Consider the following 15,387-nt stretch of genomic DNA (forward strand, 5'->3'; position numbering starts at 1 on the left):
TTTGGATGCAGGTGATACTTACCTTTAGGGGTCCTGAACTGGACGGCCTCAGACATGGGCCCCATGCCCTTCGAGTTGCGGGCCTGAATTTTGAAGTAATACGGCGTGTCGAGGGTCAGCTCCTGTATCTGGTGGGTCAGCCTGTTCCCCACAACGGGCTCAATCACCCAGTCATGTATCTCAGCATTCACATCCGTACTGTAGTAAATGATGTACCCTATTCAAAAGAAGGAAACAAAAGGATTTTACACATAAAAGAACACGATAGTCATAAGATCTAACAGCAAGAGTTCTATTGACTATTAATGATATTTACACAACCAAACGATTATGGGTTTTTGAAAGTGTGTTCTTACATTTTCAAAGACTAGGGGTGCATTCATGTATCAGACAGCCTTCCCTCTTAAATGTTGAGCTGTTCAGAAGTACGTTGAGAGGAAAAAATCCACTTAGAATATCAATATTATTTTTGACCACTGCTCATAAAGTATGGATGAATTCCTCATTTCCATCTCTATCTGTTCCTGGACTAAATAATGTAAAATAACATAAAGCTACTCTTCTCAATACATCCTCCAAGTATTAATACTTAGAGAAAATCGCTAACCTTGAAACATCAGAACATTCCCATGCACAGCTCAAGAAAGTGTGTTTATGAGTTGGTACTAGACACAACTAATGCGATTAGCACTACTTTTCAGTTTCTTAACAAAGAAAACAATCTGAAGAGAACTGAAGCTATCTTGCAGGTCCTCGAAAAAAAAAGTATGGGAAGAGTGAGTGATGTGTTATTATATTGCAAATACAAACCACTGCAAAGTAAAAGCTTGGCAAGTTCTGCCACACAGAGCACGCAGCCCTTGGTGTTGATTTGCAAAAATACAGGGCTAGCTCAGAAGCCTCATGCACAAATTGCCCAAGGAGGCTGTGATGCCCCATCCCTGCAGGCATTCAGGGCCAGGCTGGATGTGGCTCTGGGCAGCCTGGTCTGATGGGTGGCGACCTGCACACAGCAGGGGGTTGGAACCAGATGAGCATTGTGCTCCTTTTCAACCCAGGCCATTCTATATGATTCTATAATAAATTGCTGCTTCCCCTGTGCAACAGGCCTTCTGTCCATGGGGGTTACAGAAGGAAAGGGAAGTCAGGCTCTGTGTAACACCCTCCAGTTCACGGAAGCAATGGGAAGCCTTGCTGATAGCCTAAATTCACGTACATCCCAGCAATCACTATGGCATGGGTGACGCCTGAAACACCAGCTGTAGGTCTGGCATGCTTAATTTCTTCCCTTGGCAGCACAGTCAACCACTGGGGGTAGATTTAATAACTTGCTACATGTAGTGGACACAAAGGAACAAATCTGCAACTTGTCTCCAAAGGGACAACACACACACACGGCGACAGCTGAAAGCATTATTTATAGCACAGTGGCACAAGACTACTGAGTTTACTCATGACTGTACTAATTAGTCAGCAATTATAATGATGTAAGAGCATCTGGAATCCAGACTAGCACATTTCAGTATTTTCCATCCATCCCATCCTCATCAAACAAAAACAAGTGTTGAAAAGACAAGTTCCCACAGACGTGCTATGGAGTGCATGGAATTCCATCACTGCACAGCATTTCTGGTACCAGTGCTCAGAACCAACTGAGTTGGGTTAATCAGTAATTAATTACTCAAGACCCTGTTTCTCTCACTGGCAGTGGCTTTCTCCAGCAGAGGGCACTCAGCTCCCACGTCCCCAAAATCCCACCCTTGGCAATCTGAATCTTATCCTTGGTGGGCTCACCACTCACCTATGGACGTGCATGTTTTAGAAAACAGATCTCTAATACATGCTACATATTGAATGGAAACACGTAGGAATAACTGCAAGGTTCTGCTTCACAGTACAGACATCTTCTTACTGGGAAGGAAGACGTGTGAGATCATCTCACTAATCACACTGTGTAAGGAAATGCTGATCTCTTTGTACACTGCCTTCCCTTCTCCACGTACACACAGGCTGTAAGGTGACAGGCTTATCTTTTTAAGAGCATACAGATATAACCGAGGGTTCTTTGAGCCTTATGTTTCACACCTGCCTCAATGACCTCACTGGTTGCTAGTGAGCATGTCCTTTAACCTGCACTTAAGATTAAGGCCCTTGTTGCTCCGCTCAAATCCTCCTTCCCATACAGAGGAAACACCTTGCTGATAATAAAGTAACCCAGAATCGGCTTCATACAGAGAAAAGAGAAAATCTGAACAGCTGCCAGTGCACACAGACAGCAATGGCTCAGGCAAGGCACACAGAGCAAGGGCTGCTCTGCTCGAGCTGTATCCGTGCTACAGCTCTTACCTGCAGCCTCTGTGCTACGAGCTCAGTGCCACTTTGCTCTCCTGGGGTCTTTTCTTTACATAATACTTAAATTATTGTAATTAAATACTTGATGATGCTGTCTTACAACAACGCTCATGATTTTACTGTTTGTACTGAGTGCAGCATCTCCAGCATCCTGCCTTTCAGAGGACTCAGATTCATTGTGTCTCCTGTCTAGAACGTGGGCTACAGCACCGTGTGATCAGACTCTCCCCTTGCTGACAGGTTTCAAGGGTTTGGTTCTGCACTGAATTCTGATGACAAAAGCAAAATCACACACTGCAAACTATATGCCAATAAAATCTGCTTTAAGCAGGGGGGGAAAAAAAGGAAAATTGAAGTGAATTATTTCAGAAAGCCCTTAGAAACAGAATCCAAACAGAACGCTTCCTGAAAGGTAACAGTAATTAGTGTTCTCCATAAATGATTTATCCGACACGAAAGTGATGCAGTTACCAAGTCAAATAACAGTTTACTCCTAATGATTATGTCAGGGGAGTAATAAGCAGGCTCCAAGTCTGTTCTGCACCACAGCTATGGCAGAAAGATGACAAAGTGCCCTGGGACAGAGTCTCCCAAATAAGATCCTGACAGGCCAGGTGCATTACAGACAAATTTCTGGAGGCACATGGTTAGAACAGTGCAGGCCGATGAAGGCAAAGGTTATTGAGACATTTAAACCTTCAATTATATTTCTGGTTCAACTCCCATTGTACACTGCAGTTACAGTTTATATCTTATTATATTTTTACTAGGTACAAAAGTAAATAATTAATCTGAGCCACTAAAGAGATCGGCAAAGATGATATTGAACCCTTGGATAGCTCCGGGCTAAATGAAGTATGGAACATGTTCACATAGTTATGCAGATTACATTCTGCTCTTAACAAGCTATCCTCTATCTGCCTTTAGAGCTCACGCAAACTGCACCTGTAATTTTGCCGTTGGCTTCGGATGGAGGCTGCCAGTTCACAATGATGGTCCGAGGCTTTCCCTCTTTGCTCACCACAGTCACATCCTTGGGAGGTGAAGTAGGAACTGCAAACAAATGGAAAACGAGCCATCAGAAACAGCGTGCCCCATTTCACTGGATGGAAGGAACCTCAGCACCTTCCCTTTTTACTGGAGAAAGGCACACACAAGAATAAAACCCCTTTAAACCAATCTGCCATCCTGGTGCAGTGGCAAAGGCCAGCTGGAGCACAGCACTGCCTTACCATGGGAGGCCCCCATGTTCCTAAAGCCTTTCTATTGACAGGTGCTGTGATTCATGACCCAATGAGCACAGGTGTCTTCAACATAACGCTGTCTTTGCAGCAGCTGGGATCTGTGACTTCTAACACGAGTTTGTTCAGACATCAGGAGAATTACATCAACTTGTGGAATAATAAATACATGTATATGCAGAGATGTAAGAAATATCTCCACATTTTCAGGTTTATGGTGAGACCAACACCTGGTAACATCAAATCTGAATCAGTAAAGCAAATCCACCAGTGGTTTCGAATCACCACCTGCAAGTCCCACCTTACTGTACCTAAGGTTTGTGATTTGCAAGGAAACGTGCACCACAGAAGCATCTGCAATCCAGAAATATTTGGAGAATGATCATCCAACATTTCCTCTTGTGTTTCCAGAGAGCAAAGCAGAGAAAGAGCAGGAGAGAGGAGGAACTTTCTGCTCCCACCAGCCCCCTCCTGCTGGAAACTCAGGAAATGGCACAAACCACTGCAGTGCAAGACTGAAACCTGAGCCCTTTTTTGCTCAGAACAAACATCCAGCTGGGGCTTGGATTAATGGCTTTCAAATGCATGGAGCCGGCCTCCAAAGGTGCATTAACCAGCTACATTTGGAACGCCACGCTATAAAAAAACATGAGACTTTTAATTAGGTTACTTTTAGCAAAGTAAATCTGCCTCGGATATTTAATACCAGCATAGGAACATTTAGTGCTTACGCAGTGTTTTTCGCATTGGAAGAGCTTTATGTGTAGTACCTATTAGAAATTAATCCACACATCCTCTGAGCTGGCTGCCTGTTAGCTCCATGCAGAATAATAGTTGGAAACCAGGGCTGGTAAAAGCAAAACTTGAAAATTCCTGTAATTATTGTCCTAAGGACTTAAAAGCACGCTCCTCAGAAAGGATGTAAAGCTTGAGCTGAGGCCCTGCAGCGAGCTGCAACACACACACAAAGCAGGGCTGCAGCACCAGCCCTCCCTCCAGAGATCCATACAGCACACACCAACTCTGACAGCAGTTATCCCAGACCTCTCTTCAGCATCAGTCGGGGTGAGAGTCCCACACAGCACTGCGAGTCGTGAGTATTCAAAAATAATGAGTCACACACTCAGGAATTTGGCAAGTAATATAAATCACAAGATCTGTAATGAGAAAACATACTTAGCCTATTTTTTTTTCTTTTTTTTTTTCTCCTTTGCCTTCTAGTTCCCAAGCTTTCAAGTCATGTTTGCAGTGCTCTTTACAACCTCCCCAGTTAGAAATGGACTTTTTATTTCAACAGAAAAAATGAAACTGTATCACTGTATCTCTCCTCCACTCCTGCACTTTCTGAGTTTCAAATTCCTTTTAAGATCTTTTTGTGTGCTGTTGCTGCTCTGAGCAAAGGGCTCTAGATGAGAGCTGTGTGTGTTGCCAGCACAAGTACAGGTACAGCACCGTAATGCAAAGTAACTGGGGGGGAAGCAAGCCTCTATGCTGGCTCCATGGCTCCAAGCTTTTCTATTTCTGGGGAGTGCATTCTTGTTTCAGAGCACTGGATGACCTGACCAATTCTTCACATGCTTGATTTTTTTGCTAGATTTTAATCAGGTAGCAGAATTGCTGCGTAATTTGAATATACTCTTTCTTGTCCTTCCAGTTCAAATACACAGACCCAACAGCACAGCAAGCAGTGGGTTTAACAGCACAAAAGCCATTTCACCCTGTGGGATGGCAGGGGCTAACGAGGGGCAGGGCCCTGCAGCTGCACTGCCAGAGCATCACTGCCACAGCAGGGGAAGTACAAAGCATTGGTGGAGAAAAAGGCTTTCGGCCTCATTTGGATGTCTGAATTTCTGGTTTTTGATTCATTTGCCTCGTGCACTTCTTCACTGTAATGATTATCATCATATGTATACCAAGTATTAATTATTATTTGCTAAATCATTTTCTTTGTATTTGCTATTAGCACAGTGTTTGTGAGATGTTCCAAACGTATGCTGCTTCACTCTCCCGTCTGTGAACTGTGGTGCATTATTCATTACCTCGCTGTAATTTGATGTAAATTTTTTTGCACGCAATCATCCCTTTGAATTCTGGAGTACGCTGTTTTTTAATCAGAATTTCTGACCAAATCCCAGCAAGTATTCATCAGTATAATCATCCTAAAGGCACGCTGCTCCTCTGGCAGGATTGTGGCAGACAAGAGTTGGTGCGTCTCATCAGGAACGCCAGCCCTTCCCAACACACAGATGAGTACCTAGTTCAAAAGTTGTCCCATGGGCTGTCATACTCCACGTGCTCGACCTTCGCCCCTTAGTCACCATCACGGAGAATTCATACAAGGTGTTTGGTTTTAAGCCAGTCACTAAATAGCTCAGAGTGGTCGCGTTGGCCGTCTGGAAGAAAAACAAAGCATCAGTAACTCCTGAACTGAGAGCCATCCACCACCAGCTCCAGGCTGCCCTCTCTCAGGAGCGTGTTTAAAGCACCTCGGCATCGCTGCATTTCTTAACCACCGTTATTAATTCACTAACATTTCTGCTCTGTCATGCAATTCATTAATCAACTGTTAATCTGCTGTTGTTTCAGCCTGAACTAGAAATTCCTTCTGCAATCAGCAAGAGCGTCTAACAGCAGCCAATTCTAAATTAAAAAAAATAATAATCATATAAGAAATGCAAAGCAATACGAGGTCCTGGGCACACTTGTTATGCAGCAGGCTGAACCACTGCCTGCTGGGGGGCGGTAATTTACAGCATTTCATTAACTGATGGAGCTAGGGAAAACAATGAAGCACGGCCAACAATAGAGGCCCTTCCTGAAGCCTGCATCTTCCTCACTAAATCCTGTCAACATTTTCATTACATTTCTAACACACGTTACAAATATATACATCAACTGGAGGTACAGGTGCTGAGAGACATGAAGATAATGAAGCTTTAGGGGTGGGTTTTTTTCCAGAAAGAACTGTTGTTTGGGATCAAACACTGAAAGGTGCATACAGCTCAGCGTGATCTGTAACTGCCATTAAAGGAGTAAATTCTCAACCTTTACTGTCTGACAGGTGTTATACAGGACTTGAACACAAGCAGAATGTACTTGGGGCCTACAAAAAAAAGAGTTCTGCATCTATCTGCATTCCTTACCTTGACCTGCAGTAATCTAAACGCAGAATTACAGTTGCTCCAAAGTTTGACAGGGTCATACAACAACAGTTTTCAGATAATTCTTTTTATCGAGGAAGAGACCACCTATAAATGCACATTCCTGGAAGTCTTGTAGAATAATACAGCCCAAACTTGGCAGAGAAAACCCTTATTTCTCAAGTGCACAATGACAGCTTTTTCGTTCCACCACGGAAGCTCAGAAGGCTGTCAGCCGGGCGGTACCTGAACGTGTGCCGAGCGCTCTGCCTGGTCACAGGGGTGCATTTTGCCAGTTAAGACATCACAGGGGTTGACAGACCATAAAGATATCATAAAACTACTCAAAACCAAATCCTCCATTATCTTTAAACCTTTACTTTTACAAAATTCAGTGTCATTTCAAAGCAGAAGTGATTACGGCTGGATGGTTTGAATGCTTAAGCGCAGAGCAGGACAGTTCTATTTGCTAGTGACAAAGCCTCCCTGTGCAAGCAGGAGCCACGTGGTCAGAGCAGCTCTTCCCCATCTGCCCAGCAGCCCCCCCTGGCTCTATGCAGCGCCAAGGGGAAATAAGGGATGCTTCAGTGGAAGCTACAAAAACCTTTGGCCTGGACAGTGAAGTAGTGACATGTCCTAAAGAGAAATTTTCTCCTCAAGGCTGGTTTGATGAGCCTGCAAAGCACCCCTGTGAAGCACACTGCTTCCTCCTCTCTGGGGTCTGCAGAGATCCCTAACACCATCTCAGCTTTCCATCCTGTTCTTAAGATCACAGTATAACCCTAGCACCAAACCCTGCTCACGTGCTAGAAATAAATACCATCAATACTGCTCTGTAAAATAGATTTTCTTTCATACAGTCCTCTAAGATCCACACGAAGATTTCATATTTTAGCAACACAAATCACAGGTAGCCCTGCTGCACCACAAAGGCTCTTTGCGAAACGCTCTGATCCACATTAGTGCAGCTACGTGGCTCAAAGCACAAAGTCTCTCAGCTTCTGCTTCCATGCTGATGTGCCCCGCACTGACACAACTCCTGCACAGACTGCAGGCAGCACGGCTGGTGGAGCTACGAACGTGTGCTTGGTGCAAGCTGCACCTTCCTTGGGAAATACCTGGGGGATGTCAGTACAGAGGGTAGGAGCAAACATACACAGCTCTGAATGCACTCCATCAACGTGCAAATCACTGAGGAGAGAGGCAGCTGAAAACACCACATGGGAGAGACAGAGCTGTGGCTACTTGAGAATGTCCTGAAGAGATCTGTGTATGAAGCAAAGTTGCCAAGGAGCAGCTACAGGCTTGCCCTGAGTTAAGACAGTTACCAAAGAGCTGACTGAAACACAGCAGCACATCTGTGACATGGGTTCTGCCTGCATCAATGTTACCACTTGTTATTGCTCAACCGAGCAGCACAGATCGTGCCTTTAAACAAAAGCAAAAGGCAGAAGTGAGTTCTGCAGACATCATGCTGCAGGAACAACAATGTAGGGCAAATGCTGTCATACTTCTGCCCTTTGAGGCCAACGCCTTTTAAAACGAGGAATTCTGAACCATATTCTATCGTTATGTATTTATTTTGGGTCAGAGTAAAACTTTTCGGCCCCTGGCTGCCATCACTGGGAACAGTGGGAGTACTGCATTTACCAGCTCTTAACTAATGAAACTGCAGCATTGTATAAATCACTCCTGAGACATCCTCTGCACATGCCTTGGGAATGCAGGCTCATAAATAACTCGCCTTTAGAGGAGGAACACACATACATACATCTTCTCATTTCAATCAAAAAAAATATCTGGTTTGTAACAAGATTGCTTTCTAAGAGCATAAAGGGATCTCCACACGCCGCAGATTTTAACAACCCTTTCCTCTGAGTCTCATTTCCAGTGTGAAACTTGCAGTCAGCACTTTCTGAGGCCTCCAAATAGCTCTGGAAATTAAAAAAGGCAACCAACCGACTAAGATGACCCAAACCAGAACACCCAACCCCAAATCTACTCTCCAAATCAAGGCAGGCAGCAACATGATATCGTTATTATTAGGTATTTTGCACCCACTCTGTTCCCAGAAGGATGTTTCACTAACAACGTGGCATGAACAGAAATGATTGTAAAAAGGAAAAAAAAAAAAAAAGACTTTAAACCATAAGAACAAATATTTGCCAGTCGGAGGGGGTGCATGAGTCACCACACACCGCCAGCCAGCCTCCTCTGCTAACTGGAGGAAAGCCATCAGCAGCACGTACCTCATCGACGTGTTATTGGCTCCTCTACAGGTAAGCCACACAAAGCCATCAAGTCGAAGTAAGGCAGAAAGGAGGAAATGGTCGCCATGTCTGCAGCTCCACAGCAGAACGTTGTTCTGAAAGTGCCTTCCTTCTTTCTATTTCTTTTCTTCCTTCCCTGACTCCATTCTTGCACTCATACCCAACGCCCTACCACAACCCCAGGAGCACCTCTGTTGATTTAACAGAGCACCACTGCTGTGAGCACATTCCAGCCACCTCAGACAAAACCAGGTTCGCACCTACACTAAGCACTACTCTCAGCTTTAGCTCAGCCCTAAGTAGAACACGAAACTTCTCATCACAGCATCCCAGCCCTGATAGTGCTGTTGAAACGCCGGTACCTTGTACTTTGTATTAGCAGGAATATTGGTTTTCCAGCGAACTGTGTAGTAGCGAGCATCCGTGATCTTCTGGTTCTTTGGCAGAGAGTTGTCTGCCCAAGTGATCCGTATGGTGTCATGGCTCAGAATGGAAGCCTGAACTCCCACCGGTGGCATCATGGGAGATGGATCTGGCACTGGAGTGTATGGAGCATTAATAACAAACAAATCAACTTCGGAAGTGTCTAGGGAATTGATGGGTAAAAAGTTGTGTATTATAATTAAAAAGGGAGAAGGTGGCATTATAACGTAAACAAAAACAAAAAAAAAAGGGGGAAATGCGGGGTAATATAATGAAATGAGAGGTGAGGAATGGAGAAAAAGAGAGAAAAGCCAGAGTTAATAGGTGACATAAGGCTGGTATTACAATAACTGTTGCATAGTGTTCCCTCAAGACAGTGATGACATATCTGTGCTATAAAGTTTGCCACCCAATCACTAGCGCTGAGCGCATTCAATCACAGCACTAAGAATCCCAAGCATGCAGTAATTTTAATTTTGAATCGATTTCCCTCAGAACGTCCACTTGCAGAAAACAGTGTGGAGGAAGTAGAGCTGGACTTCTGGTGGGTAAATGTCACTCCGAAAGAGTTACTGCCATCAGCTTTCAAAGAATGTTCATGGCAGGCATTTTCTATGTGCCATGCAAATTTGCAATAAGTGAAGAAACTGCAATTCCAATGCCCTCTATAAAATCTATCAGAATTATTGCTTTTCAGCAAATTAAAGCAAACAGAAGCGTTAACATCTGTCCCACAGGACTAAATAATGCCAGCAGTCTAGCAGGGAGCACAGCGAGCCACACAGTAATAGAAGCTCACTTGCAAACAAATTTATCTTTGTATTAATGTGTTACAAGATGAAAAACAACTAAGCCAAGAACTTGTTTAATCTAAGTTATGCCAAACTGAGACTCAGACAAAGGAAATGCATGCACCACATTCAAAATCTCAAAGTAAAGACACACGCTAAAAATCTACACTTGCCCCCAAGAACAAAACAAGAGCAACACCCATTTGTGCTAACTGAATGGTTAACTTTTCAAATAAAAACATCTGTAAGCTGTTCAAAGATGCATTTTGTAACCGAAAAATGAAATCATTTTTAGTTGGTTTAATAAGCAGAAGAACCATGCAGAGCAATCACTGAAACAGTAAGGCCAATCAGTTATAGAAATGGAGAGCACTTGATGACACCAAAACCCAACACTCCTGCATTAGAAATAATGGCGTTTTCAGCCGCTGTGCAGGAGGCACGCTGGCAGCTCTCAGCAGGGCAGAACACAGAGGCAGCCCCTGGTCCTTACCTGAATGAGGCCTGGTCACTGCGCTCTCGTAGAGAGGAATGCCTTCCCCAACATTGTTGAATGCTTTCAGAGTTATGACGTAGTGTGAGCTCGGGTCTAAAGGAAAAAAAAATAGTATGGCTTTAGTACAGACTGTTAGTGCATCCTCTTTTTTGCCTCTATGCTTTCCCTGCTTTGTTCAATTTTTTATTTCATGTATTTTTGTTAAAAAATAAGAAGTTTGAAGTGAGAAAGTCTCCATGCAGACCTTCTTTTACTGTGCAATAGCTCTCCCATAGCAGATGTCTAGAGTCACAGCACTTCCACCTTAGGTACAGCCAAGATAACAAAAAAAAAAAAAACCCTTTAAAAATTTCAGGTTGCTCTACTGCAGCATTATCCAATGCCCTTATTTTAGGGAACTTCCCAATCCTAATATTTGTTTTGCTTTCAGGCTATCTTGCCTACCACAGAGAATTCTGTGGCAGGGTTACCCTGTATTTCTCTTTCAAAGCAGATGCCACCATATCCTGGTGACATGTTAGTTTCTTTTTTTGCCTGAAGCCACCTGTTCACAGCTCCAGAAGGAAAACAAGGAAAAGCTGCTCTGTGTCAAAGTTTATGTTTGTCATTGATGAAGGCAACACACTTTGCTTCCAGCTCAGCAAGTTCAGGATTCTGGGTTGTTTTTTTTTGCTCTGCCATTTCCTCCATCAACAGAGAACTGAGTTCATTTAAACTTATCAACTGTTTGGTTTCCCAACTTATTGCCTTCATAATGATAAAGATCCTCTTAGAAGACATGCTTGCAGTTTTATATCTTCATATCATGACTGAAAAACAGCAACATGCACTGGAGGTGAAATCAGGGTGCTGATGTTAATCTGCTTTCCTTACCTAAGTTTTCAATGGTGTAGTATCTCTGCTTGTAGTCCACCTTGATGGTCTGTGCATGAGGACTGCCGATGCCATACCCTATGGCATAACCTCTCACCACAATGTTCTGGTTCTCAGGTGGAGTCCAGCTTACCACAATACTGGTGACCAGAGGACGGACGTGTAAGGAGCTCGGAACTTCAGGAACACGGCTTTCTGTTGAAGGAAAACAGTGGATTTAGAGGATTTCTCCTCAATAAAGGTAATTACGTGAAGAACCGTAAACTAATAAGGTCAAATGCAGCACTTGTACTCTGCGCATGTATTAAAATGGGTGTGCTCCAAAGGAAAGCTTTACTGTACAAGAGAGAGCAAAGAGCTCTCTAATAAGCAGATGAAAATTAACTAATACATTTTAACAGACACCCTTTTAAAAGCACCTGACTGTCATACTGAAGAAAAGCATCAGGTCTACTTCCAGGCAGACTTTTCTGATGCTTCTGCATGTTCTTCCCAATTTTAATTTTTCCAAAATATGCATTCAGTTTATCACATCCTGTCCACAAAGCAATCTGCTTTTAGCTCCGTCGTATTACTTACTGTGGGCACTAAATAATTATCTTGAGAACACAGTCACGTCCAAAGGAAGGTGCCTGAGCTCACTGTAGGACTAAATAGAACATTCCAAAGCTCAAACCACTGTCACTAAACTGCCTGCAGCATTTTTGGCAAAGGTCTTCTGTCGTTTGTCCTGTGCCACCACTATCCTTGTCACTGTGTGGGTCCTGAAGTCTCTTCTACATAACTCATAAAACATAGGCAGGGACTTCACATTCATCCCACAAGCATGAAACAATAGATGCTTGAACCCTACCCCTGTGAGCACACAGATCTAATTGCAATCCAACAGCGAGGTGGAATTGGGGCCCTTATAAACAGAAAGACTGATGTTTGTGAGATGTGACTGCAGTCCCCCAGCATTCTTACTAGAAAACTTTGCCCCAGTGTTGAACATAGGCAAAAGCAAAGCAAAAGCACAACTGCACACACTGACATCCATGCCTTGCTCTTAGCTTCTCAGAAATGGGGTAACTGCTTCTGTCAGGCTGCTGGAGCCCACTGTATGCTAACAGACAGTTTGTATTTTGTGCACTAGTAAGTTGAGTTCCCCGCTCTAAAATAAACTGTTCAGAGTGTTCTGCTTCCTGCAGAGATTTCCTTTTAATGAAACATGCAGCATTTATCTACAGGCATTTAATAAAACACCACAGCAGTATTACTTGGATCATAATATGCCCATGGCCTGCTTGCCAAGGGAGTTTATGGTCTCCAGCTGACACAGCCGATCAATTAAAGTTCACCACTCTTAAATACAGAAAAGCTACAGAATTGCAACAGAAGAGAAGCTGTTTCTAACTGCACAGAAGCCACTGCACTGGGGATAAACTTTATACAATTCTTTAACAGTCCCTGTGTTTGAGCTCCTGGTGGGACCTGCGCCAGCCCTGCAGAATGCCCCACCAGCACAGACCTGTAATGGGCTGCTCCTGTTGGCACTGATGGCACTATGAAGTTCATTATACTCTACTTAAATTCAAAAGCAGACAGAGTGGAGAGGAATGAAATGTATGCACATATATTGAACCTGAGAAATTAAACATGAGCTGTAAATATGCTCTGTGTTATTAAATATACCCACATGAGCTTGTTAGGGAAAGGAAAGCAAAACATCCACATCTCCTTCAGTCTGGGGAACAAGTGGTTTCTCGAGCTGCAAGGCTGTGTCACATCCAGTTAGAGGACGACAGCCACATACACGAGTCATTTCATCTCTAAGAAGCAAATTCTAAATAGCTACAAAACCAAATTCCACAGTTAGCATTAGTTTCTCTGCTGCTCCTGATTAAGCAACAGAGAGGGGAAAAAAGAGGACAAATATTGAGTTGAGCATCAACTTTGCATAACACAAAGATTGAAAAATGGGCTCTCTGAGGGGCAGACCAGCTGACTGCTGAAGCAATCTTCCAACAGCACAGAACAAACATTGGATTTCTTCTACAATTCCATCTTCCAGCTGCTGCCACAACTGAATCTCCAGTCACACAGAGGTGACAGACATCACTGGCATTTTGCACCATTAATTCAGAAAGAATGACCTCAAGCTCCTTCCTAACACTGCAAAGAGGGAGTCTGGCCTGCAAGAAGCAGAAGGTAACTTTTGTTCAACAAAACCAATCAAATGCTTGTTCAGAATGAGAACGGGCTACCCAGCATCACCAGGAACACGTAGGTGCTTCCTTAGAGATCTGCTGCATTCTTTAGAACCAGCACTTCTCTGCTGCAATTCCAGTTGCTCGTAGCCAACTTCTACAAGATGCTCACAGATTTACTCATTTGAATTCTGTGACAATCAGGTTTTCACTTGCTGTTTATTCTTGTGTTGTTAAATACCAAACCCAATACCAAACCTGGGCCAACCAACAGAGGTCAACGCTTTTCACAGAAGTTGTTCTACCTTTATTGGTAAGCTCTGCATGGTTCTGTACACTGCATATGAATCTATGGCTCTGACGGAGAAGTCTTCATTTCTGATAGAAGATCAGGTCTATACTAGCTGACCAGCACTGAAAATCAATCTTTTTTTTTTTTATAATCATAGGATCATAGACTCTCTAGAGTTGGAAGGGACCTCAAAAGGCCACCTAGTCCAACTCCCCTGCAATGAACAGAGACATCCACAGCTTATAACGGTATGAGTTAATGGGGATCAAAAGCTCTCTTTAGAAATTATAAGGAAGTCATAAAGAGAGGAAGAATATTTCAACAAAGCAGTACCAATAAAACACAGTGGTCATGTTGCAAAGCCCTGGAGGTAAAAGCGATGCTTTCCATCATTCCTTTCCTACCATGGCATCTCTCTTGTGTTCAGCAAAGTTTACATTTGGACCCCAGCTCTGCTGCCCTCATGCAGACACCATGCAGGCTCCATGCTGCAGTCAGCAGGCCCACAAGTCAGCCACTGCGTTGCTGAATACCAAATCACCACCTTCAGAACTCTGAGGCGTGCGCCGATGGTTTCATTAGCATAATTCAGGTGCTCCAGTAATGCATAATCATTATTTTGCTTCCCTTCAGGAAAACAGTCCTCCTACCTCCACCTCGTAGCGTGTGAACATCTTCATGATTAACGAGATGAATTTTATTACAATATAAAATTCAAGGCATTATTATTAGATAAATCTTATCTTGTATTATTATTTAAATATCGAACCACTGGCACTGGCATTCAAAATTGGGTTTTTCTTGATAGCAAAAATATACAGTTCTCAAAAGTGTAGAAGCAGAATTTGTGCATAAGCTCTTCTATTGACTTGGTAAGAATTTCATGATAGAAAAAGAAATTAATTCCACTTAATTGTAAATAAAACACGTCACAACACTAGAAAATATTAAAGCAACTCAATAAAACCACCTTTTCCTTTTAAAAAAGCAGTCAGGCTCTACTGTGCCCTGGCCTTGGTGTCACAAATACCTCCACACTTAATATCTTACCATCTAGATCGCTCTCAAACGTTTCTGCTGACACCCAGTCAGTAGCTGGCCCAGTGCCATTCACAGTCATGGCAGCTATCCTGAAGTTGTACTCCGTGCCTCGTTCAAGACCTAGGAGATAAAGAGCAGCCCAGGTGTCACAACAGCAAATCCCAACCACAAGCACAGGAATCACAATTAAAGTACAGCTATAACCTGGTAGTTAGAAAACTTTTCACCTCAGCAGTGCCACTCAAGCACAGCCTGAGGTCAGGATGGAAACACCGCTGC

At 43.4% G+C, this 15,387-nt stretch overlaps 1 protein-coding gene across 3 annotated transcripts in view; it reads right to left on the reverse strand.

The window, feature by feature from the left end:
* The window catches only part of NEO1 (neogenin 1), a 178,940-nt gene that overhangs the window by 19,580 nt on the left and 143,973 nt on the right, over positions 1-15,387 (reverse strand). For all 3 annotated transcript variants that reach the window (XM_048956121.1, XM_048956119.1, XM_048956120.1), the window contains exons 14-20: positions 15,118-15,228; positions 11,587-11,781; positions 10,711-10,806; positions 9,366-9,589; positions 5,848-5,986; positions 3,298-3,405; positions 23-217 (exon numbers count right to left, since the gene is read on the reverse strand). In XM_048956121.1, the coding sequence (XP_048812078.1) occupies positions 23-217; positions 3,298-3,405; positions 5,848-5,986; positions 9,366-9,589; positions 10,711-10,806; positions 11,587-11,781; positions 15,118-15,228 (1,068 nt within the window). The remainder of the gene's footprint in view (positions 1-22; positions 218-3,297; positions 3,406-5,847; positions 5,987-9,365; positions 9,590-10,710; positions 10,807-11,586; positions 11,782-15,117; positions 15,229-15,387) is intronic.

This window comes from Lagopus muta, chromosome 10 (assembly GCF_023343835.1).
Source record: "Lagopus muta isolate bLagMut1 chromosome 10, bLagMut1 primary, whole genome shotgun sequence".
NCBI lineage: Eukaryota > Metazoa > Chordata > Aves > Galliformes > Phasianidae > Lagopus > Lagopus muta.